This window comes from Hemibagrus wyckioides, linkage group LG01, assembly GCF_019097595.1.
Source record: "Hemibagrus wyckioides isolate EC202008001 linkage group LG01, SWU_Hwy_1.0, whole genome shotgun sequence".
Classification (NCBI taxonomy): Eukaryota; Metazoa; Chordata; class Actinopteri; order Siluriformes; family Bagridae; genus Hemibagrus; species Hemibagrus wyckioides.
Window position 1 is genome coordinate 24,498,020 of NC_080710.1, and position 25,300 is coordinate 24,523,319.

The 25,300-nt window shown below is 38.0% G+C and overlaps 1 protein-coding gene across 1 annotated transcript in view; it reads right to left on the reverse strand.

Annotated features, from left to right (window-relative positions):
* The window catches only part of sspo (SCO-spondin), an 83,673-nt gene that overhangs the window by 8,848 nt on the left and 49,525 nt on the right, over positions 1–25,300 (reverse strand). Inside the window, exons 74-104 of the mRNA XM_058387448.1 lie at positions 24,461–24,631; positions 23,337–23,534; positions 22,626–22,725; positions 22,279–22,499; positions 21,140–21,289; positions 19,616–19,782; positions 18,653–18,798; positions 17,905–18,125; positions 17,711–17,746; positions 16,396–16,560; positions 15,903–16,112; positions 15,005–15,172; positions 14,616–14,750; positions 14,223–14,466; positions 13,921–14,073; positions 13,666–13,712; positions 12,984–13,154; positions 11,679–11,855; positions 10,621–10,776; positions 10,294–10,415; positions 8,867–9,003; positions 8,723–8,769; positions 8,350–8,613; positions 6,185–6,346; positions 5,892–6,008; positions 5,387–5,525; positions 4,723–4,919; positions 3,347–3,517; positions 1,788–1,915; positions 624–769; positions 143–189 (exon numbers count right to left, since the gene is read on the reverse strand). Of these exons, the coding sequence (XP_058243431.1) occupies positions 143–189; positions 624–769; positions 1,788–1,915; positions 3,347–3,517; positions 4,723–4,919; positions 5,387–5,525; positions 5,892–6,008; positions 6,185–6,346; positions 8,350–8,613; positions 8,723–8,769; positions 8,867–9,003; positions 10,294–10,415; positions 10,621–10,776; positions 11,679–11,855; positions 12,984–13,154; positions 13,666–13,712; positions 13,921–14,073; positions 14,223–14,466; positions 14,616–14,750; positions 15,005–15,172; positions 15,903–16,112; positions 16,396–16,560; positions 17,711–17,746; positions 17,905–18,125; positions 18,653–18,798; positions 19,616–19,782; positions 21,140–21,289; positions 22,279–22,499; positions 22,626–22,725; positions 23,337–23,534; positions 24,461–24,631 (4,713 nt within the window). The remainder of the gene's footprint in view (positions 1–142; positions 190–623; positions 770–1,787; positions 1,916–3,346; positions 3,518–4,722; positions 4,920–5,386; positions 5,526–5,891; positions 6,009–6,184; positions 6,347–8,349; positions 8,614–8,722; positions 8,770–8,866; positions 9,004–10,293; positions 10,416–10,620; positions 10,777–11,678; positions 11,856–12,983; positions 13,155–13,665; positions 13,713–13,920; positions 14,074–14,222; positions 14,467–14,615; positions 14,751–15,004; positions 15,173–15,902; positions 16,113–16,395; positions 16,561–17,710; positions 17,747–17,904; positions 18,126–18,652; positions 18,799–19,615; positions 19,783–21,139; positions 21,290–22,278; positions 22,500–22,625; positions 22,726–23,336; positions 23,535–24,460; positions 24,632–25,300) is intronic.

A 25,300-nucleotide genomic window follows, 5' to 3' on the forward strand; every position in this document is an offset into this window, starting at 1 on the left:
TCTATAAATCTTCCTGGCAAGCTTTGTAGAACCATTAACTCATAAATGGTGTTTGTCTCTATTTATTCCAGATGTATTGGTAAATATGCATCAGAACCTTCTGCCTAGCTTTCACAGTAAAATGCACTAAAGAGACACTCACCATCACATGAGTCCCCGGTGCAGTTGAATACTCCATTTTCACACACACTTTATGCAGAACAGATAGACAGCACACAGAAAAAAAAATGAATTAGTCACATACTTCAATCAACCAATGCACTTGTTTTGTTTGTGTGCTACAATATAATGGCCAAATCCCCCAACACATCCATTATACCAAAACAACCACTCTAATCACCAGACTGTTGAATGAGAGAGGCAATCATTTTATGCTGCTACCATATGCCCATGTTTCTCTCAAGCCTGCCATAACCCAGCTCAATGTGTGGGTGCAAAAATCATTTGCGATCTGATGTAAAGTCTGTACACTGATCCATTTTCACCCCATCTCCCTCAACATCCTCTTAGAGCCCAAATGACATATCACACATATTCACAATTGATAAGCACTCAGAAATATTCTCTATTCCAATAGGAAAAGAAATGAAAACAAGGGAGGGTGAGTGAGTGAGAACCATTACCAGGCATTGCAGAGATGTGGTATAATGGTTCCAGGGGGAAACTCTTCCTGTAGGAGGTCTAGTGTGACATTGGCCAACCCCAGTGGCAGAGACAGTGGAGAACAAGGGCACTCAGAGTAGGGCATGCATGATCCATTAAGCATGACCTGGGAGGAAATAAGAACACAGTTATTTGCACTGTTATTTGTTCCTACTACTGTATGCTTATCTTAAAACAAGGCTGTGGGAGTGTAAATAGCATTTCTGTGTTTATATGTGCATCTATGGGCATCTGTTCATACTCATATTCTTAAAAATATATTGGGTTTTTTTTTTATGAAGTACATTCTATACTTCTTGGATGGTGTGAGCACTGGAGTGTGTACATAGTAAGACATTTGCTAATTTATGCGTTACGAGAAAAACTAAATAAGAAAAAAAGGGGGAATTGAAACTGTAAGCTGGTAGAAAAATAGGAAGAGTCAGGTTTGGGACTGGGAATATGGTTTCCCAGGTGTTTTAGTTGGGTATATAGCTGCTTTTAGGTATTTGGTTGAAAACTGAGGTACTGAGCATGTGTATAAAGCTGTTCTTAAGCAGTGGGGTTGAGTGTCAAAGTGTATTTGGGTAAAAAGGTGTTTCAAGGCATTTCAGTTCAGTATAAAGCTCTTCCAGTGCATTCGGGTTAAGTATGAATCTATTCTGAGAACTATTCTGTGAGTATAAAGCTTTTAGGATGAATCTAGAGCTGTTCCAAAGTATTCAGATTTACTATAGAGCTGAAGAATTTGGGTTTAATGTTAAGCCATCCTAAAGATTTGAGTTAGGTTTAAAGCTTTTCCAAGGCACTTTGGTTAAATACCGAACTTTTTTGAGGTGTTCTGGTAGAGCATGAATCTGTGCCCTTGTATATGAGTATACAGCTGTTCCAAGGTAGAGATATTACAATGCATTTAGTAGGTTTCAATGCATTTGGTTTTAGTACATAGCTGTTCCTAAAGATTTGGGTTAACCATAAAGCTATTTCAAGGCATATGGAATATTAGAAAGCTATTATATTGCATCTGGGTTGAACATGAAGCTGTTGCATTGCATTTGGGATGAGAATAGAGCTGTTCTATTTATATCTGTGTTGAGTAAAAAGCTGTTTTGAGGCATTTATTTTTAGTATGATGCTGGTCTCACCATGTTAGGGGGGCAGGAGCAGCCTGGGGTGCAGGGACCCGGCACACACTGGCTTTCAGGCCACAGATCCTGGCAGGAAAACGGGCACGAACCTGCACATAGACTGAACACCTGACCCAGAGGACACTCTGATAAATGGCAAAGAGAAGAGAGGGAGGAAAAAGGGAAAAACATTATTAAGACAAATCACACTCTTAAAATTTAATCATTGGGATTACCCACTGACTATCTTTTTATTTAGATAAGAAAATTGGCAGCTAGTATTTTAGCCGATGAAAGCTTTTCTAATGAAAGCTAAAGATTTAAGTTTTAAGCTTAATGCTGAGTCACTGTTATGAATATCGGAACAGCAGTACTCCCACCAATACTCCTGAGAAAACATTCATTTTTTTTATCTTACAGCTTTAAAATTGCTGTGTCAAATCATGGTCTGTTAGACTCCCACACTAAAATTTATGAAGATGACAGCAGCTGAAGACGTAATTACTCCAAGGTATGAAAGAGTCAGAGCAGTGAATAAAAGCCATATTACTGGGGCTTTTCTAGTCAGAAAGGTTAAACAAGGGTTATCAAATGCTGACCGATAATTGTAAAACAGAAACTGACTCATGAAATAAATTACGGGACTAAGCCAAACTTCAGTGGAAGTGTTTATACAAGAAAGCCAATAGTGGTTAATGGGCTATTTGTTTAAAGCCCATATCTACTTAGATCTGCTCAGGAATCTTTTCACAATCTACCACTATTATAATTTCTCTTTAATGGTCTGGTTGGAAGAATTTAGTATCTTTGATAACAGAAAATCTAGCAACCCAATTTTAATCTGAACTCCAAGATTTACTTTTAAGGGGAAATCTTGTCATCTACTAGAATGACACTATTCTCCAGTGATGCAAGCTTCCATAAATGTGCAGAAGATCCGTTATATATATTTTACATATACGTGAAGGCTGTTTTCATGATCCATGCAGCTCAGGAGATACATAAGCATCTACAATAAGTGTTAGAATCTCATCTCAAGGTCTAGTTGTGGTGTGAGTAATGAAAACTCCTCTTTAAAAGATTATGAATAACTACTAGGTGTGCGTCTGAATTTTAAGGGGTGTCTGAATCGAAAAATTCTGGAACATTCACTCTCTAAAAAATCCTACAATGCACCGCAAGAACAAGGGAACATCGATGAGCAGTATGTTCCCTTACTGGAAATGATATCATATTTTCTGAAGCCTCTCAACAAAAAAAAAAAAAAAAGCAATAAAATGGCAGACAAACTCTCAGCCACCTTTGTCTACAAGGTAAGTAGCTTGTTACTGTTGCTGTAGCTCTCAAACGATTAGCTATGTTAACTTTATTCGGTTTGTTTGAGTCTAATAGGCTCCAGGGCTACCTTGACCAAGATACTACACAACCCCAATAAAAGGATGTTTGAACTGTTCAAAGTCAAGAGCACATGGGGTGATGATGAGGATGATAATGATGTACATATATCTGAGGGTGTGTTTGTGTATGTCTGTGCAACTGTGTATATGAGAGAGTAATTGTGTGCACATTCAGCTCACCGGGCAGACAGCTGTTAGTGTTGCAAGCAGTGTGCTGCTCGAGAGGAGTCGAGCAGGCCTCTCCTCCAGGCTCAGACATCTGTAGAATAGTCTTTCTGCGCAATGACACTCCTCCACCACAAGAGACGCTGCACTCACTCCAGGACGACCACTCACTCACTACACAGTCAGCTAACAGCACACAACACTGAATCAGAGCAGAACTTGGCAGCCCACAGCAATAGCTGAATGGTTTAAATGCTAGACTACTCATCATGAGTTCAAAATCTTGTACAATCTCAGATTGCTACCAGGCTGGGCCCTTGTGCAAGGCCCTTAATCTTCAACTGTTTGCTTGTATAACAATGAGATAAATGTCAGTTGCTCTGAAAAGGGCATCTGATGAAAGTTTTAAGGTTCTTCTCTGTATGTGTGATATAATGGTTTTTCTTAATTACTCGTCTCAAAATATAGAAACAGAATCTAATAAAATACAGAAACGATAGAATATAGACACATAACATAAATATACAGTAAAATATACATAGTAGTCTAAGGAGAATGTACAAATATAAATAGACCATAATGGAAAGTGCACAGAACTTTTTCTTGTAAATGTACTTCAGCCTACAATAATACACTGTAGTAAACTTTTCCATGAAAATAAAACGATCATTTAGATTTATTCATGAAATAAATATATCATCGTCTAGATATAATGAAAAGGCCTTGAGATGAATCGATTAATGAATGAATAAATAACTGTGAAATAAGTAAATGGCTCAACATTAAATTGTGCAATTCAGCTACATAAACACTACCAGTTAACACGGCGTAGATGGTTTCAATTTCTGTTGGCAGAAATATATAAATGGCTTCAATAAATCATTCTAATGATGGTACATACTATTTGCTCATAAATATGATGAACGTAATTGCATTTCAGGGTCACATAGGTGGCACAGGATGAAAGTTTGCCACTCCTACTCTGACTTCATCATGTCATGTCATCGTGTCATCATGTCATGTCTCTGAGAATTCTATCATTTTATGTAATTATTGCAGATTTTATCGATTCTATCCAGCTTGTGGTCATTTAAGTTATCGCTGCAGAGTTCCTTTACTGAGCAACAGAGCAACTATTAAGCCAGTATCATTATGTTCATTACCATTAATACCGATTCAATTGTACCCTAAGGAACAAATCAAATATTTAAATATAAGGTCAAACTTCTATATTTCATTTCATGGTGATAGCACTTAGTGTGTTCTTGCTACCCCTGAAAAAACATTACTTCTCCAATCATTAGATGGTCTGTTGATTTTTTTTCAGTTGGATGGATGAGAACTTAAGACATATAGTTGTGTGTATAGTGTAAATATATATTTAAGCATACCTGGACATGCAGACAGGTCACAGACTTGGCTCTGAATGGTTTCTCCACAGCTAGGGCCACCGGGTTTGTGTGTACAGGTACGTGTTCGTGTCCTTTGTCCTGTCCCACATGACACTGAGCACTCACTCCAGGAACTCCATGCCCCGTACGTTGGGCAGGGCTGGTCTGTACATACCAGTGACCCATTCACACACACACTGCAGACAATAAAGATGAAACATTTTAGCTTCAAATTCAAAACTGTAAAGGAAAATTTGAGGCTCAGTTACTTTTATAACCCATATTATAAGCCCACATCAGGCTCAGAAGGAAACCCATCCTCATTTGGGTGACACTGAACAGTAAATAATGTAAGTGTAACTGATTAAAGTCCTTTCTACAACAGCAACCAAGGGACTATGAGGTTCATTGAGAGTTCATTATAGACACTAATTCCTTGCTGTCACAAGCTGACAGATGTAACGGCAGATCTGTGACAGTGTGAAAGTCCCCAAGTGGCTTTGTCCATGGCTGTCTCCTGGGTCACAGGCTGTCCCTACAGATCCATCCACAGCATCAGTGAACACCAGCAAGCTACGAGACTCCGACCAGGGGTAGATCATATCATGGTTGAAAAATGAACCCAAACTCATTTGTGTTCATGTCTGTGTGTGTATGCTCTCACCAGGTGTTGCACTCCACTGTGATATTCTGTCCAGGTGTAAACTCCAGTGTGCCGTTCTCTGTAGGAAGCCCACAGCGACATGCTGACACTGTCACACACTCCCGGTCCTGCAGCAACCAACCATCAGGACACCTACAACCTGCACACAAGTAAATAAATATAGAAGACAAATTGTAGCTTCACAGAAAAAAATACATTTAATGTGTAGAAGTTGTTGCCTCCATTTTCTATAAATAGTAATACTTAGTAATGCAGTTTAGTTCATTACTCTAGAATGAACCACTATTTTATTGCCATTTTCATATTTATTTTTAACATGTGCTGAAGTTCTGCAAGAATGGCTTTTAAACACTGCACTGTGCTTCCAAAGTGCAGTAACTCAGTGTGTGTTCTGGAAAGAAAGACTCAGCATGGGCGTAATTGTGTTTATTTAAAATATTTATGAGTAAAATCAGTAAAATTCGTGATTTGTTAGTGTTACTATAAAGACATGTGGTGATTGTACCTGGGTGACAGACTCCCTGCAGACACTGCACATGCTCCCACAGGTCAGCACAGCTACGAGGGCACTGATTGGCACAAGAATCCTCGTAGACCCGCCCCCTGTCTTCACAGCGCTCGCCTGTGTACAGACACAGTGTCTCAGTAAAATAACGCATACTTTAGTTTAACAGGACAATAACCTATGTTTCTTGTGTGTATGCTAACGCTTATGCATGATTAAATAAATCTACACATCCTTTCACCTGTTATCATACTATATGCAGGATGCATGTCCTTGTACATGTGTGCGCATACTTGGACAGAGGCCAGTGTTGCAGCTCTGTGATTGGCTCTGCCGTCGTGTACATTGTGGTCCGAGGGTTGTTGCCAGGGCTGTTCTCTCACGCTGGCGGAATCCTCCACTACATGGCTCCTGACATACACTCCACTGCCCCCACACACTCCACTGACATGGGTCTGCAAACAACAACACATCAATGTCACACACTTGAGCATAGACATTCTAAAGGTTTTTCATAATGCCCGTCACAGGGTAAAGCATAATTACTCCTGACGCAGAAAGTTTTTTTCCTGTCATGTCTGTCAATGTTACTAAACTGTGTAAAAGCTTGACAGGATTACAGCAGAATTTCATATTATTGTTCTTCGGTAAGGACTTTATTATTATGGGCCACAAATCGAAGGAATATTCTAGTATTTTATTCTAATCTTTTCCCATTTTCATCTGGAATTAATTCTAGCACATTTCCCTGCACCTACAAGAGAACATTAAATCGTGCTTAATTAAAAAGTCACATATGATGAGTGCAGTGTAGGGAATTAAAAATATTTATGGAAAAAAATTCATGTGTGATTTCAGATTGTGAAATTCGGATATTTTGCACTAATCTGTAAATAGTTGTGAAAACTACAGACATTCTTGCAGACATCTGATTCAGCAGTAATGTTCTGCTATTTTAAATTAAAAAAGGAAAAACTGCATTTACAGATTCTACTCTTACTGTGACACACTGTGACAGCTGGTGTCTGATTACAAACTGAACTGATCAGGCTTATGTTCATTTCTCTACAGCACATAGCTATCCAAAAAATTGACAAAACCTGACAGCCACTGTGGGAAGAAATCACACTTACTGTAGCTACATAATATTTGTAGGAAGACAGGATTTCCATGCCATTTTGGTGATAATTTGGTATAATTATTTTATACAAATATATTAGAAATATATAAAATATATACAGCAATATATTATATTAGCATTTTATTTAGGCTATAGGCATAAAAACCCAATTAGATTGAAAAATTTTTATATATATATATATTTATGTGTAGTATTAGTAATAGGATGCCGCAAAACCTTACCAGTAACCAGAATAACCATATACTGTATGGCTCCAGTGTTTGAAAGTTTATATAAAACATCACAGAGGTTTGCAGTCAGATTTAATAATGAATCATACCTATCATTTTTAAATTTTACAAAACAAATGGGAAGAGTTGCCATGTATTAAAAGGTTATTTGTTGTCGTTCATTTTTTGGCTGCTCCATGTTTGGGGTCGCCACAGCAGATCATTTGGTCTGCACATTTCGATTTGGCACAGGTTTTACGCTGGATGCCCTTCCTGACGCAACCCTCCCATTTAATCCGAGCTTTGGACCGGCACTGAGAGTTAACTCTTCAGTGGTTGAGTTAGCGCCCTCCCAGGGAATCGAACTTGCAATGAGAGCGCTGGATCCTGCTACTGGAACACCAGGAGGCTCTATTACAAGTTTATTTATGAAATACCATTATAAGTTAATTCTGAGTACATTTTTTCAGTAGAGGCAAATGCTAAAATCAGAGATGTCACTGATCTGATATCCATGGCTGCTATCGGGTCGGTACTAGTAACAAGCAGTGGCTCAGGTATCACAGAAAAATCGAACATATTGAAAAAATGTTTGAACTAAGCGAAAGAGTTTAATCGGATAAGGTGGCTATTGATATCAACTGGTACTCAAGGTATTTTCAGTATCCGAATTATATTTGGAAATGAAAGTTATATCTAACTTTTTCTGTGAGATTTATCTGAGCTCCAACTGACTGTATATGACTATAGAAAGGACGTTATTCATCATCACACTCTCCGGTGTTTATGGTAATTCACACTCTCCCATGTCCACCAAATGAGGATGGGTTCCCTTTTGAGTCTGGTTCCTCTCAAGGTTTCTTCCTCATACCATCTAAGGGAGTTTATCCTTGCCACAGTCGCCTCAGGCTTGCTCATTAGGGATAAATACAAATGCATTTTCAATCTAATTCTGATATTAATCTTTTTCTTCATTCAATTTGTCCATTGTTAAAAGTGCTATGCAAAGAAAATTGAATTGAATTAAATGTGTTGGTCAGAAAAATGCTCGACTATTCCAAAGTTGACACTCATGATGTTTGAGTAATATGATATTGTGAGTGATCACCTTTGCAGACATCAGGCTGGGGGCAGATCCTTTCTTCCTGCAGGGGTTTGGAGCACTCCCCCTTTCTCTCACTGACAGGTAATCCAGAGTCCACATCCAGACATGTCCGGAAGCGCTTCTGCACTGACACCAGAGCTGTTTCAGGCATTCCTAGACCTTCACTGGTAACTCCATCATCACCCATGGAAGAATCAGAGTGAAGAAGAGAGGAGGCAGGAACACATGGAGAGCAGGGGGTCCACTCTGACCACTCACTGAGTGACACTAACAGAATAATAAAGTGAGTGTGAGTGTAAGTAATAAATAATGCTCTTTTAAGATTCACAGTAAGTCTGAGCCTTATTATTTTTTTAATAGATTGAATTTTTTATACCTTCACATTCTCGAGAATCACACTGCAGAGACCCATTATGGCATAAACTGAAATACAATCGATATATACAAAAAATATTATCTTTCTGTTAAGATTTTAAATTAAATAACAAGATAAGTAAAAGCTGAGTGTGAATGGTTTTACCATGTGCTGCAGCCTATATTGAGGACCCCACCCTGTGGGACAGTGACAGGGACAGGTGATCCTGTGTCCTGCTTCATGAGGTGAACACAGCCACAATGTTCTGGAGGCACACATGTACCATTCTGGTGCAGCAGACCCTGAAAGCATCCAGAGGAACGTGGAGTTCTGAAAAAGCTTCATGGTAATTTAATAAGCTAATGCCAACAAGCGAAAGAATAAATGTCAAGCTGTTCCCTGGAATATGAATTTAAGAAAAGATACTCATACTTTGTGTTTACGCTAATTACCCTGCAATGTGTCATGGTAAAAATAACTCAGTGGGGTTGACAGCCTGACACAAACCTCAAATACTTGAAAATATCTGTGTTTTAAAAGAAATATTCCACAATTTTTTCAACCTAAATTTCTTACCACTGTATGTTTGATTGTACCAGAAACATGTTGAATTGGATCTGATTTACATTAGAGGGCTAAGGGAAGGTGTTGAACTTTGTAAAAAAATAAATAAATAAATAAAAACCATGTAAAACAAATACAAATAATATTATATAATGATAATGCACATTTCAGGACTCTTACTACAATATGCTCATATTGAACATCCTTTAAACTCACTTAGGATCTTTACTTTTTACTTTTATTCTTCTACAACTATACACTAGAGCTGTTGTCAAGATCATCCTTGTCCAAGATCAGACAAAATCACAACTGAGCATAAAAAGGGGTCAAGGCAGCATCAAGAATGAATCCAAATGAAAGCAAGGCCAAGTGTTAAAATAGTGAAAATAGTGCATTGTATTGTATTAATGATTAGGCTGTTTTCTAAAAGAACAAATTACTGCTTGTCAAAAGACAATAACCTTTTCTTTTCTAACTCTTGGATATTTTTTGAGTTGCCCAAGTACAAACGGCAGTAAGTCTGAGACAAATTGAGGTCAAGACAGCCAACATCTGGAGTCTGTGAAGACTCATCCTTCAGCTCTATATACTGTAATGAATTTTAAACCTTGGTTCCTCCTGTTTTACTAAATTGCCTCTAAGTGTAAATGCGTGCGATGGGATCCACAGTGACCGAGAGCACAACAGATTGTTTAATGAAGATTAATTTATTAAACAGCATTAAGAAAAAGTTCTGCCATTTTTCTTTCCTCGCTAGATAGAATGGACGAACCCTATACCCTATATCTTATGTTCTATTGGCTCATGCTCAAAAATTCTTTTTTTTTTTGCAGTAGATCCTGGAAGTGCAATCGAGCTATAAATGAATGAATGAATGAATGAATGAATGAATGAGCGACCACACAATGTAACGTCAAAACCACAGCAAAATAACCCATTTACGCAAATCTTACAAGAGGCAGCTTAGCTATGTAATGATTCTTGGGTATGCTCCTCTTAATTATTAGTGAGTATAAAGTTATGCTGACCTGAGGGCAGTAGCAGCCGTCTGTACACCCCGAATGCCCTGTGCATGCGTCCACCTGCCCTTGCAATACACACTGCTTCTCACATGGAGAACCACAGTCTGGCTGGAATGGTTCCATACATTCTAAGGCACACACACACACACACAGGAGAAGGACAAAAGCATTTGATAGCAAAGGTTACACACATATATCTAACTCTCCATATGGACAATAAGGTGAGATATAAAGTTGAAAAAATACAGGGAAGACCTTTTCAGTGACCTTAACTTTTCTTTGGAGTCAATCACACACACACACACACACACACACAGTAAGCAGTATGCTCACCCTGGCAGTCCTGAAGTTTGCAGGCTCGGCTCTGCTTCTCAATCTCTGGGCAATGCTGCCCCGCTGTGGCCAAAGACAGTGGGACACGATAGCGCTGCTGCCACTGAGACACACAGGAACACACTGTCCACTCACTCCACTCGGACATTGGGCAATCTATGAGAGAGTGAAAAAGAGAAAGTGGAAAAGAAAGATCATCAATAAACTTCATTATAAATACAATGAACATCTTTCCTTATTAATCTTAAAGTTAATTATAAAAAACCTCCATGCCTTGATTTCTTTTCAAATTTCAGTGTTATGAGGTTAAACGACCATTGAGATGTGTATAAAGTTACACCTGTTCAGATTATATGCTCGACTGCTTCCACCATTTCCCAGGGTACAAGAAAGCTATGCACTGAGATGATTCTCTGTTCTGGCGCCTGGGTTGTAGAATGAACTTCACTTAGATGTCCGACCCACTGAGTCACTGACTCCCTTCAAAAAAAAAACGTCTAAAGACCTACATCTTCCTGAACTACTTGAACTAGCACTTAAAAAAACAAAACGCTTTCTGTGTGCTTTTCTTCCTATAACTCCCACATGATGAGTTTTAGACTGGTATGGTATGCTTAGTCTGTGACCTAGTGAATCAGTATCTCTTTGAAGTGTACTGGATAAGGGTGTCTGTCAAATATGACAATTACAATATGTAATTGTAATATTTATACAGAAAAATTGTCTTTAATCATACATACAAAATTTCCCTGCTCAGCATGGAGGAGCTTAAAAATCCAGCTGTACAGCCAACTGCACAAACCTAAAAACTATTATTTTAATTACTTTAGTCAATGAGATTTTCATTGCCAAGTATTGAACAGAACAGGAAGGTTAATTGTAAATATGAGTTAATTCTCTTTACCAGTTTGAGTCAGCAAATGGATAAATTTTTTATTATAAAAAAGATAGATAGATAGATAGATAGATAGATAGATAGATAGATAGATAGATAGATAGATAGATAGATAGATAGATAGATAGATAGATAGATAGATAGATAGATAGATCCAACTCACCTGGGCATGGCCTCTTGTAGCACAGGCGAGTCTCCTCTCTGTGTTTGTGTGTCTCTATAGAAATGGGACAGGTGTGATCACCTGCTTCTTCACACAAACAATGCCTACGTCTGGACACCACTCCTGCACCACAGCTCCGTGAGCACGGGGACCAGCTGGACCATGGGCACAGATCATCTGAGACAAAAACACACGATCAGGATATCAGAAGTCACTTACTATGAAATATGTCAAAGATGCATTCAGCAGACATTAGCAGAATTTTTTTTTATAGCAAACAAGAGACATAGTCAGAAAGCAGCTTTATAAGTATCTAGATCAAAGGTGTAGAGTGGGCTCCAATATTATTAATCTACTCACAGAAACCTTCTTTAATTATTTATGAAAATGTAGATTTGAAAAGTTTTATAATAGAGAACGTGTAAAGAACCAAACTAACTGTGTTAATATCAGGTGTTAATCAGTTAGAGATGATAATATTATAGTTATATTATAGTTATTATAGTTACCAGCAATTATTACCAATAGCCAATGTATACATGTATTTCCATTTGAAAGGAATAGCAAGATAATAATAATAATAATAATAATAATAATAATAATAATAATAATAATAATAATAATAATAATAATAATAATAATAATAATAATAGGCAGTTTCATGCAAGAATGTATTTGTATAAATTTTAAATAACTGTCAGAAAATGAATAACTCTTATTGCCAAAGGCAACAACAGATTTTCTGCCTGTTTTGATTGTGGCCATGTTCAGCATTGACTTTCTTTGTCATGTCATACTCCACAGTTGTGCTTCATGGGTCATATGAAAGTAAATCTCATCTGAAATTTTAAGTTTTCCATAAGCTTTTCTGTTATTCATAGAAGTGTTCCAGAAAAACACACAAATGTTCAAATCTTCAATGTTAATAGTGATATTAAACCCATTGCTGCTCTCTGAAATGTCCCAAGTGCTTGAAGGTGTTATATTCAACCACTAAAATTCTGTCTAAGGTTATCCCAACAGAGATAAAAGCACCTCACACTGAAAGCTAACAGAGTCCTGACTCATTTTCTATCAGACTTGCGGCCATAAAATAATTCACTTGTCTGTACTGATTGAAAATGACTGATATGTCGATTTTCATTCTGCTAGCGAAATGGAACAGCAGTGTACTGCTAAAATAAAATATATTTTCTGATAACTGATATGTCTTAATAGTGGGCTCAGATATTAGGAGCGTACCATAGATAGACTACTGAAGCAGTCCTAAGTTCAATACAGCACAGGTAAATAAGACTTTGTTACCGAGGCAGGGTGCAGTGTGACAGTGCTGTGTCTCTCTCTCTGCCCCAGGACAGTGTGTGCCATTGTTTCGTGGTGGAGGATTGATACACGCCCGAGTGCGGATCTGATTTCCTCTACCACACGTCACAGAACAGTCAGACCAGACAGCCCACGGAGTCCAGCCTCCATCCACTGAGAAGATAAAAAGCTTTATAAGTGTTCCATATTAACAAAAAACTTGCACTAACTGTATAACACTATCAGGATCATTTTGTAGTTTAATAATATGCAATAGATAAGTAGTTGCTCAATTCTGACAGGTACATACTAAGGTAGTCATTCATTTAGGGATTAGTTTTAAATCTAACTGTGTTATAACTGTGTGTAATGTTATATTTAAGATTTACACTTTACTTTAACACTGAATTAATGTGAATAAGAAACATCATTTGAAAAGTATTTAGGCTTATGATGTATTATGCAAAAGAAGAAGCTTTCTATTGATATTAATGATGACCTATGGAAAATTGTTATTTCCAAAATGTATATAGATAGTCAGAAAAAGTCTGAATTCATTACTGTGCAAAAATAATCATGATTATTATGTTAGAAATGATTGTGAAACTGTGGGGTTTTAAAGTAACTGGGAATTTTGTTATATAGTTTTCGAGATAATGTTAAGTATTTTTCAAGTTGTACCTACCGCGACAATAAATATCCTGGCAATATTCTCCTTCAGGAATACAGGTGCTGAATACAAAAACATAAATACAAAAAAGACTAGTATCATATAGCACATAACACTGTATGCTTGTGAGTGCAATCTTTATTTGTGCATGCATTGTGTACAGTAGTTACTTACAGGGTGCCATTATTTACATCATAACGCAGCATCAAATTCGAAACTACAGTTAGGAAAATTGGAAACGTATCAATCAAAGACACGGTTTTGACTCACCATTGTTTACATTCCCCTTCTAACCATGTGTCACCAACAGACAGTGACTGGTTGCCATGGAGACACAGTGGTGGACAAGGACCTGGGTCACATGGCTTGTGTTGAACTTCCTCGAACTGACAGTCGGCATCTGGAGTCTCGGGAATGAGTGATCTGAATTGACAGCAAATTTCTCAGCATTCATCCATCCATTTTCATTATCTATCCCAATCCCTGCTTCTCCATCACCACCTCCATATCTCTACAATCAAAAGCTTTCCTTCAACTTATCTTCACCAAAGTGTCTCTCTGTAACTCCTCACCTGAAGCGTGTTCTCTGTCCTGCACCACAGGTAACGCTGCAGGAGGCCCAACTGGACCACAAGCTCCAGGAACAGTGACTCTTTCCTGGACAGGTGAGGTTGGTGCAGGTGAGAACTCCGTCTGCGCAACTGCAGTTGTTGCAGTCGACTTGGTGCTGACTGCCTGCAGCCCAGCTTTGCCCCAATGCATCAATGCAGTCACACTGCCACAGCTTTACACACACACCATCCTGCTGCAATTCACCTACATACAGACATGTATTCAAATGATGTAGGAAATAACTGCTAATACGAAAGATTAATGATCATCCTGTTAAACGCCTGCTTTAACCAGATATTTCTTTAAATATGCTAATATCTAATTGTACGAATGTCTTATCTCCGCCCCCTTACCCTGAGGGCAGCGGCAGCCTGGCTGGCACTCTGTGTTGTCTTGGCACTGAATGTCTTGCTGTAGGTCAGAGCAACGCTGAGGACACTCATTAGCACAGGGAACAAACTCCTGACCCAGTGGGCATCCACGCTCATCTGGAATTTAGAAATCATGTAAACAGCACCACCACCACACTGGTCATTGTAAATATGAATAAATACAACTTATTCATTAGTTGTTGAAACACTAGAACCAATCATTATGAACAAAGATGAAAAAATCTGTGCCTCCTCCCCTTTCTCCTCCTGTATATGGGTCTGTAAGATTTGTTTAGCTTACATTTTCTAATTATCCTACTGCTGAAACCTTGAAGGCTATAAATCCTAATGTGTGCACTGCCGAGACATACCACATGGTTTGGTGTTGCAGGGTTTGACCTGGTTCTTCTCTCCAAGACATTTGAGTCCTCCATTTTTGGGTGGAGGGCTGGAGCAGGAACGAGTGCGAATAGAGCGACCACCCCCACACGACTTATCACAGTGTGACCACGGACTCCAGCGAGACCAACTTCCATCCACTGAGAAGAGACAAAACAGAAAGGACGGTAAGCCTTCCATTTAAATGCACTGTGATTTGGATATTATGACAAAATCTAATCATATTTTGATTTACATTTATTTGAATTTACAGTATATATCGAATACACTACATTTGATACACATATTCCACATGTGATCAACATCTTTTCTATATTTGACCTACAACTATATTTTTCATCATTTAAGAAAACATTTTCTCCATTTTGGAAAAGAAAAGCTCAAAAGCATCTTAAAATATGATTTGACTTAAATGCTTTCACTGCTTTTGTAAATGTACACTGCACAATGACAATAACGTTGAATATTCATCTGAATTGTGATGAATATTATATGAACATTTGGGAAGAAGAAGAAGAAGCAAAAAACAGTTACATATATTGCCACAGGGAAAGATGGCATCCTTTATTTGGCCAAAATTAGATATAGGGGTAGAGATAATAATAAAGTTATATTTAATCCACTAAAAAGGTTTAATATAATAATATCATACTATTGACAAAATTTAACATAATTGATAGTTCTACATAATGATACAAATATCACTTTTAAATATCTTTTGTAATTATCTCCATTCTATGAAGTTTAAGGGTATTACATGTCCATAAAAAGAAAACATGACATCACAATTAAGAAACATTTGTAACTATTAAGAAATATACAGTTGGCATCAAGCACTACACAAAACAGTAGTGAGATACTGAATCTCACCACGGCAGGCACGGATGTTACAGAAGCGGTTCTCCACATTGCCATCGACGATGCCTGAACACCAGGTTCCGTTAACTCCGGGGGCAATGAAGCTGCGAAAGCGCTGTTGCTGACCAACACCACAGGAGCGTGAACATGCACTCCACTCTCCCCACTCTGTCCACGAGCAGTTTCTATGGGAACATTCTTCATCCAGACACACTCCACCATCTCTCAAACAACCACAACAAAGCCAGGTGAGTTAGGTAGTCAAGGGTTTATTTACCACTTAGAATATCTGTTTCCTGAGAACTTGGGAGGTTAAATAAGGTGTGAATCGACAAATCAACATCTGGATTAAAGTCACAGAGCTATCCATTACTTATATAATAAAGGTGGCAGTATTGATGGAATTATTATACTTTTCTAAAGTTAATTATATTTTGATTAATAGTAGGTTTAGACCATAGCTATAATTTGAGAAGTAGAATGTGGATAGTTAATACATATATACCAGGACACTCAGGGAGGTTGCAGACTTTCTGTTGTCTGTTCTGTCCTGTGCATGGTGCACTGATACACTGTCTCTGACGAAACTTCAGAGCGGGGTGACCAGCTTCATTGCAGGATTTAGAACAGGAACTCCATGATGTCCACTGAGAGAACCCCAAATCCTCATCTAAAGACAGACGAGAGAGAGAGAGAGAGAGAGAGAGAGGGAGAGAGAGAGAGAGAATACTTAAGCATGGAGCAAGTCCTGACCATGTACATCTCAGTGAACACAACAACTGTCTGTATCTGCTATAGATATAAGCAGATACAGATAGACCTGACTACTACAAGAAGACTCCTGTGCCTCCAGTGCACACAATATTGTGGGAAACCATACTGTGGAAACATAAGTGCACTTTTTTAACAACATGCTCTAATTATAGACAAATTAGGAAACTTTTTTCTCCACTTCACAACCCATGGTTTCAAGCTGACATCAAACATGAACAAACTCCCACACCTGCTAGAAAGGCTCAAAGCTGGCAGCCAGGTTTGTGAAGTCTTGCCATGACAAAAGAGTAACCTGTGGAACAGGACCACCCACCACACAATAACATCAACACTGTAAACATGCATCAAATGCTCCAAAACAGTTAGGTAATGAAACAATTCATTGTGGCCTTTTTTACATTTCCTTTTAGGTAACATATCAGTGTCACAATAAAGCTTAGCAAGGCTTTTGTCTCTTTATTTTTGAACCTAGAGCATGAATTTGCTTCAGCTCATTTTAAATACTATACAGAGTGTATTATGCAACTATAACAATAATTTGACTTGTAAATGTTATATCTTTTTTGCTATATAATGATCAGCAGTTCCTCCATTTGAGCATTGATCAAGTGCGTCATAGCTCCAGTTCTCCTTCATGAGCTCAGGTGCTGTGTGAAGCTCCTCATGTTCTCCCTGTGTTTGTGTGGGTTTTCTCGAGGTTTTCTGGTTTATTTCCATCCCAAAAACATACAAGGAGGTGAACTGTGTGTGTGTGTGTGTGCATGCAACAGCACTCTCAAGATTCCAGATTCAGCACATCCCCAGGATTACTAGTTACTGGACTTATCCACTCCATTCTGTTTATGTGTATTTTTCCACTATAAAGATAAGATCCTCTTGTTTTGAATTGGCTCCTACTCCAAGTCCTTTTATATATTATTTCATAAGTTTCATTTTTTGGAACAAAAAAGTATTTGAATTTAGTCTCTCAGATCCTTAAAAATGTAACATTGAGTATGAATAAATGGGTGCATTTGGTAAGTTTATAGCATTAAATGCATGATTACCTGACACAGAAGGTTCGGCTGTAGGAAGCACATCCACTGCAATTAGAGAGCGATTATAAATTAGACTCCTATGACACTTGAGATCAGAGGTTGTGGATTATCTTAACAGTTGTACGTTATAATTTTTATAAAAATGTGTAAAAAATTATAAACTGAGAAATCAGGCTTTAAAAAGAGGAAAGGAGTAGGTTTACCTGGGCAGTCTGGAGTCTGGCAGTATGCTGTTTCCTGCAGGTCTCCCACACAGTCTTGACCTCCATGAGCAGGGCTTGGATTAGTGCAGCTCCTAGTGCGCACTTTATGTCCCAGACCCCCACAGCTGAGTGAACAGGGACCCCAGGGACCCCAAGGACTCAGACCACCATTTTGAGGACAGGGCACTAGAGAGCAGTTCCAGAGGCCATGCTCACACAAACTGAGAGGTAAATTCATAAAGATGGAGGTTATACTGACTAACCAGCCTCGGGTAAGAGGAATGTTTCAGATATAAGTCAGCCTTTGTTTACTAGAATTTCAAATGTGTGGTGGCCAAAGAAAACTCTTCTATTTTCTACAATATACACCGATTAGCCATTACATTATGACTACCTGCCTAATATTGTGTCTATCATCATCCTTATAAAAAGGAGCAAGACTATAAAAGTAATTTTGGTCAAATATATTTATGCTTCTTAAATTTAAGTGCCAGAATTCAATCACAGCAACATGCAGAGAGTTTTCTCCGAGTCCCACACAAATAATTGAACAATGTGATAAGCAGAGTTTTTGAGCTTTCTACATGTGCAGATGTAATCAATTACACTGTTCCTTCAGATGCAGGACACAAAATGCTACTGAAAATAAGTCAAGGCAAGGCAGATTTTTTACACTGCTGTGAGTAGTTAAACAATATGGCTGATTTAACTAATGTAAGTAAGTAACAAACAAAGCAGATCTCCTTACCAGGAGCTACACTCATGCATCAGCTCTTCTCCAGACCTGAGCTCTGTTCCCATGGTAATGTTGTAGAGGTCTGGGGTTAACTCCGGGGTCATAGACACTTTTTGAAGTGAGCTCAAGAGCTCGTTGTCTACTAGGCATGGACACTCCTACACATGAAACATGACATTACCAAACACTATTTAGCCAAAGTATTATAAACTTGTGTATAGAACATGCATGCAATGTAACATTTTTAAATACCTCTGATAGATAGATAGATAGATAGATAGATAGATAGATAGATAGATAGATAGATAGATAGATAGATAGATAGATAGATAGATAGATAGATAGATAGATAGATAGATAGATAGATAGATAAATAAATAAATAAATATTACATTTATCCACTCATTGTAACAGTAAATGTTGACAGTTTTTTAAATAATTTAATCATTGTGAATATTGGAGGGCTTAGACTTTCTCACCCTCACTCTTATAACTCCATAGTGTATTTTTCATATCGTGTTAAAACTGTAACTAATTGCTGTTGCTGAATAGTATGCTACATATTTTTAAAAGGATTTGTTTTATTTTTGACAATACATTTTTAAGAGTTTGTCCAGTTGGTCATTTAGAAAATGCTAATCATTTTGTGTAATGTCATTTTTATACAATAGTTTCCATACTATAGTAATCTATCAAAGGGTGCCAAAATTTATGGAGTTAAGAAGAACCTTGAAAAAAAGGTTAAAGAATGCCCACACTCTACTTGTGCATGCTTGGCTACAAATCATCTTAGGCAAAGAGTAGTAAATCAAGGCAACTGAACATCCTCAATATCTCTTATTAATTTTTCACTTCTTCAAGTAGAACTGATGAAAGTCTTCAAAGTCGTTCCACAAATCTAAGTGCATTGAGTTACTACTACTAGATACTGCATTTTCACACGTCCATTTCAGGAGTTATGATGAGTCATGTGACCTGTAGGCAGGCTCCGTGGTGCTGGTAGGTGTTGGGTGGACAGTGACATCCTTCCTCACAACCATCAGAGTAGCAGCCTTCAAGCCCACTGAGCTGAGCACAGCTGAACGGACAGCCCTCGCCTCTCTCACACTCCCGGTACAGACGACCTGGAGGGCATCCCACCTCTGATACGCAAACACACATGCACACACACAGTACATACAAACAGAATATAACTGAGTACACAGCACAGGAGCAACATTTGTCCTTTGATTAGACCTTGATCCAATACTACTTATTCATCTAAATGTCTTTGCAAGAAGATCCCATACTTCTCAGAGCTGGACTCGCAGCTAGCAGCTTATTTCACAGCAGGTCTTTGGGAAATAGCTCATTTGAATTTCTGAAAGACTGAGCAAAGACACAGAGCTGTGAAACGGAGACATTTCACTTTTAAATGAGAATGTCGGCTAGCTGGGTGTTTCAGCAGGCCAACCTGGGAGGCCTTCATAATAAGCTGGATGATTAGGCATATCTCAAAGCCAGACGCTGCTGCTCTTCTGGGAGAGTTTAATCACAATCACAAATGTACCTCTGCCTCGGTGTGTAGGAGCGGACGAATATAACTACCTAATTACAGAACCCCAGAAGACATACAGTAAATGGCTGAGTTTCATGGATTTAAGCTTTATATCAGGTCTGTTTGCTATGAAACAATGTGTACACACAAGGATTCTCAGAAAGCGACCACTTTATCTGCAACATTAAATTCACAGACCCCAGGCTTTGGAACAATTCACCTGTTAGGAGCATTAATCAAATGCACACAATAATGTTCTCTCCACATGTTAGAGGCATAGTGCTTTTTATTCGTGAACGTTCCACTGACAGAAGACATTAAAACAAAAGTCGCTAGTCATTACTTGAACAGCTTGTTTTTGAGTTTTGAATTAAATCCATTCAATTCCATTCAATCAAGTCAAATAGGAATTAAGAACTACAAAAACTCAATGATTAAAAATAATAAGGTATGGTAATAAGAACAGGTTGTAATTTTAAGCAGTGTGTAAAAAAATAAGAACCATTAGCTGTGCGTTATTAATCCCACTTTGTTGTGGAGCATCTTTAATGAAACACCTGTTAATTAAAGTCTCTAGAAATCTGTGACCTTGCTGCTTTGCAGAATTTTCTCTCCTTTAGACCTTCGGGGAAAAAAAAGGCTGTAGGCAGGCACAAAACTTGCAAATGGGAAAATGTAAATGGCTTTTGTTGAAGCTTTATGCATTAATATCTCATCTCTTCAGTCTCTGATTTTTTAATTTTCCACAACAATGCAAAATTCTCCATTTAACCACACATGGGTGCAAGTCATGTATCGTGTACAAGTGACAACTTTCCTTCCCTATTACACTTTCGGATCCCTGTAGCGTTGCATTTACTCAAAGTTCCCTTACAGACGCTTTTCAAGGTATAATTTTCTTGCTCATATTTATCATCCCTCTCTTAGGTGCAGGATGTGTATAGATGCAGTGTGTAACTCACCAAGACACACTTGTGTGTTGCAGGTCTTGCTCTGGCGTGTCAAGCCGGTGCATGGAGGCGTTCGGCAGGAACGAGTACGTCTCTGTTCTCCTCCTCCACAGGTGACAGAACACACTGACCATGCTGACCAGTCGTACCACATCGCCAAGTCTGAGGAGCACAGTTATATATGTTAGATTAGATTAGATTAGATTCAACTTTATTGTCACTGCACATGTGGGTACAAGGCAACGAAATACAGTTAGCATCTAACCAGAAGTGCATTTTCGCAGTGCAAATAATTAGCATATATAATAAGTATATAACAATAAATAATTTGCATATATAAAAATATATAAATAATTTGCATATATAACAGTATATAAACAGTATAGAGTGGGAGGTAAATGATAGGTAAATGTTAGATGATGACTGCAAACAATATCTGCATGGTAAGCATTTATTGTGGTTGGAAACCGAACATATTTAAACCGCTGCATATTTGTTCCTGCGTATTTGTTTCTGTTTAAACATCAGATGGCATGGTATGGATACAAAAAATAATCTGACAGTTGGCCAAGAATTCAGACATCTTAATCATACTATTTGGAATCCAATATTCGCTCGATTACAGTTTAATGTTATAATGCTGTTTATAGAACCAGTCTTAACCTGGAGTCAGCTGATCAGATTAGTAGTGCACATGTAAATACACTTATACCACAGGCTGTTGAATGCCAGATTCTGGTCAGAAGGTGTTGATTCATTTGCCATAGCAGCTCTGAGAATAGTATCAGCTACGAGGCAAATCACAGGTTTAAGTTAATGTGTCATCCAAATACATTACTCTCTTTAAACTAACTCAACTTACATATGTGAATTTTTATATATGACGTTTTATGTACATTCATGTGATAATGAATATGTGAATCCACTCTGGTGCATCATACCGAGCTGTCTTTGATTATTTCCCTATAACAGCACTTTACCCCTTAGTGCTTTATTCCTTACTGACAAACCGTAAAATATTTCAGCTGATCAATCTATCAATATTAAACAGCAAAGAAGCCAATTGTGACACATTGTTAAGCTCTTACTCATCTTAAATCGACTGAATACACTAATATGTCTGCACCTGTGATCAGTGCAAGCTTACACACCTGTGCAGGCATGACTGTTACACTCCTTCTGCTGGTCAGCAGTACCACTGCATTCTCTCCCACCTCCCTGAGGGTCGGGGTTATTACACTGACGAAACCGAAGCTTGACTCCGCCCCCACACGGGGACGAACACTCTGACCACGGCCCCCACTGGCTCCACCCACCATCAGTGATACAACCAGGAAGTGAATCACAGTGCAAGACACCAGCTTCACACGTGCTAATAAAATAATGACAATCAAAATGCAAGTGAGCATGACATAGCAGAAATATGTATCACATATTCATAACCTCCCTCTCAATAACAATATCAATTACAAATACAAGTGCAGGAGGCTGAAGTTACCAGTTGCTGCAGTCTGTAATGATGCTCTCTCCTGAATTTGCATATTGCCAGTCTGTCCTACCGGGCCATTCCCATGCCGTGCTTGTGATATTTAAACCTGCTGAATTATGGGGAGACAAAAAGACATGCATTTAAGAGCTTATAAATTTCTTAAGCTTTAATAAATGAGAGCTGTAGGGCAGCATACTGGTGGCATTTCAAAGATTTCCATCTAGTTTTCTGTACCTAAAATCACTGCAGTAGTTTTTTTTTTTATTTTTTTTTTTTTTATACAAATTACCAAGCAACTTAACACATTTCTGACTTTATTGGTATCAAAAAACTTAAAAATAATTATATTTGTCTGCTTCTGTACTGACAAGATCTTTCCAAGCCAAATAATCACTCTGCATTATGCTACTTATGCAGATGTAGTGTGCACTACACCCCAAATAGTGTACTACATTGTGGATAGGGAACTGCGAGGTGGTAGCTTAGTGGAAGGTTGTGAGTTTGAATCCCAGGTCCCTCAAACAACCACTGCTGGACCCCTGAGAAAAGCACTTAACACTCAATTGTATAAAATGAGACAAAAATGTAAGTCGCTCTGGATAAGAACGCCGGCCAAATTCGGGAACAAAATCAGACACAGTTTTTTTCAATATCATATAACATCTTTTAAACACAATAAAGGTTTATATGAATGATTTCACCCTAGCATGCTTTCCTCACCAGTAGTGCTGTTGTGGAATTTACACCGGCACTCGTCTCTCTCCACACACACGCCATCCTGCAGAACCATATCCCCCGGGCAACCACAGGTTGGACTGCACCCTGATGTGTCTATACACTCAGTGTCACCATGGAGATCTTCACATGAGCGAGGGCACGGTTTCCCACAAGGCCACTCCTCCTGTCCACCACCACAGTCTGAGTTTAGGTGAGGAGAAGGACAGACTGATGAAGCAAAGCTGAAATAATGCTGGCATACAAATAGTGTCAAATAGCATTTATGTGCTTATTTCATCAGTTATCCAAATCTAATAACATTTTGGAATATTGTATTCAGTAATATAATAAAAAGAAATCCTTTAAAGCAGTACTTTAATAAACACTGATTATTCCACAATGCTGCCAAAGTCTCAATTCTCAATTATGTCAGGAGGTGTTAATAAAATTAATTTTATATAACAGTAGTTCTGGCAGTAAAGCCAAGTGCAAATTATATTATAGGTTTATAATTAATGCACTTTAATGCTTTATTGTTTCTATAGTAACAACCCATTTACAGGGACTTTTATAGAACACTTATTTACACCTAATAATAAACATATTTTTAACAAAGAAAAATATGTAATAAGTAATATTTTCTTGAAAGGTGTCTTCACTCAGGGGAAAAAGAAAAAAGAAAACTGGTCTGCTATTATCTGAGGAAAAGTATATTGTGGCATGGCAAATTTCAATTTGGTCTTATTAATGTTTTATTAGTGTGTTTAAAAAAAAGAGAGAAAGTGTTAAGAGAACCTAAATTGTTTTGCAGCAATTCTACAGCATTAAAATTGATAAAAATCAAGGCATTCCTAAAAAAAAATAGAAAAGAAAGAAGTAATATTCAGCAAATTGCTGTGGTATAAAGAAAATAAAACATAACAGGATGTGCTTTTATAGATAATAGATTGAATAAATGAATTAAAATAACTTGAAATATGTCACCATGCAAATGTTAATTCTTCATGTATGTACAGTATATAGAATTTGTTTGATTCTGTTTTATAGAACATACTTATATGTATATATTAAGTATTAGGTATGTAAAATCCACTGTACACAGGGCACAATGAATAAGGTAAGCTGACCTGAGCAGACGGTTTGGTTGTCGTGGCAACCACGACTCTGGAGGGACTCGCCGTGGCACGGCAGACCTCCAAATCTAGCAGGGGGACTGTTACACTCTCGCTTCCTGACAGACACGCCCGCACATGCATCACACTCTGACCATTCACTCCAGAAGCCCCATGAACCATGGACTAGAAAGGAGAGAAACATACACAAGCAGTCAGGACCTTCAACTTAACTAACCTGTAAACTATACCTAAAACAAATTAACACTCAAGCCAACGTTAATGTTTCAAGTAAGAAAGCTTCATCCAACATGAGAAAATCCCATAGTCAACATGGTGCATAGTCAGAGTTAACATGGGTAGTGTGGAGTTAATAAGGAAATTGCAAAAAAATAAATAAAGTGACTATAAAGTAGCTATACAATTGTGCAGGGTTTATGCACATAGGGTAGAGTTTCCTGAAATCTGAGGTAATTAACACAGATGCATCTAGCAATTTATATACTGGACTGATATGAGACGTTTATTTATTTTCTCCTTGCCTTATCATTGTTGTGCATGTTTTAATAGAAGCCTTTATTTCTCACATATGCATTAAAGCACAATGAAATTCTTTCTTCACATATCTAACTATACATAACTATAGAGTTTGGGGTCAGAGCGTATTGTCAGTCATGATAAAGTGCCTGGAGAGGTGAGGGTTAAGGGCCTTGGTTAAGGGCAGTGCCGATCCTCTGATCAACAATATTTCATATTACAGGTTACAGTGACAAAAATGTGATCTGCTTCTTCATCTCCTGATTCTTCAGATTTAAAGTCAACCCCTTATGTTTAAAGCTTGTCATCTAGATGCCA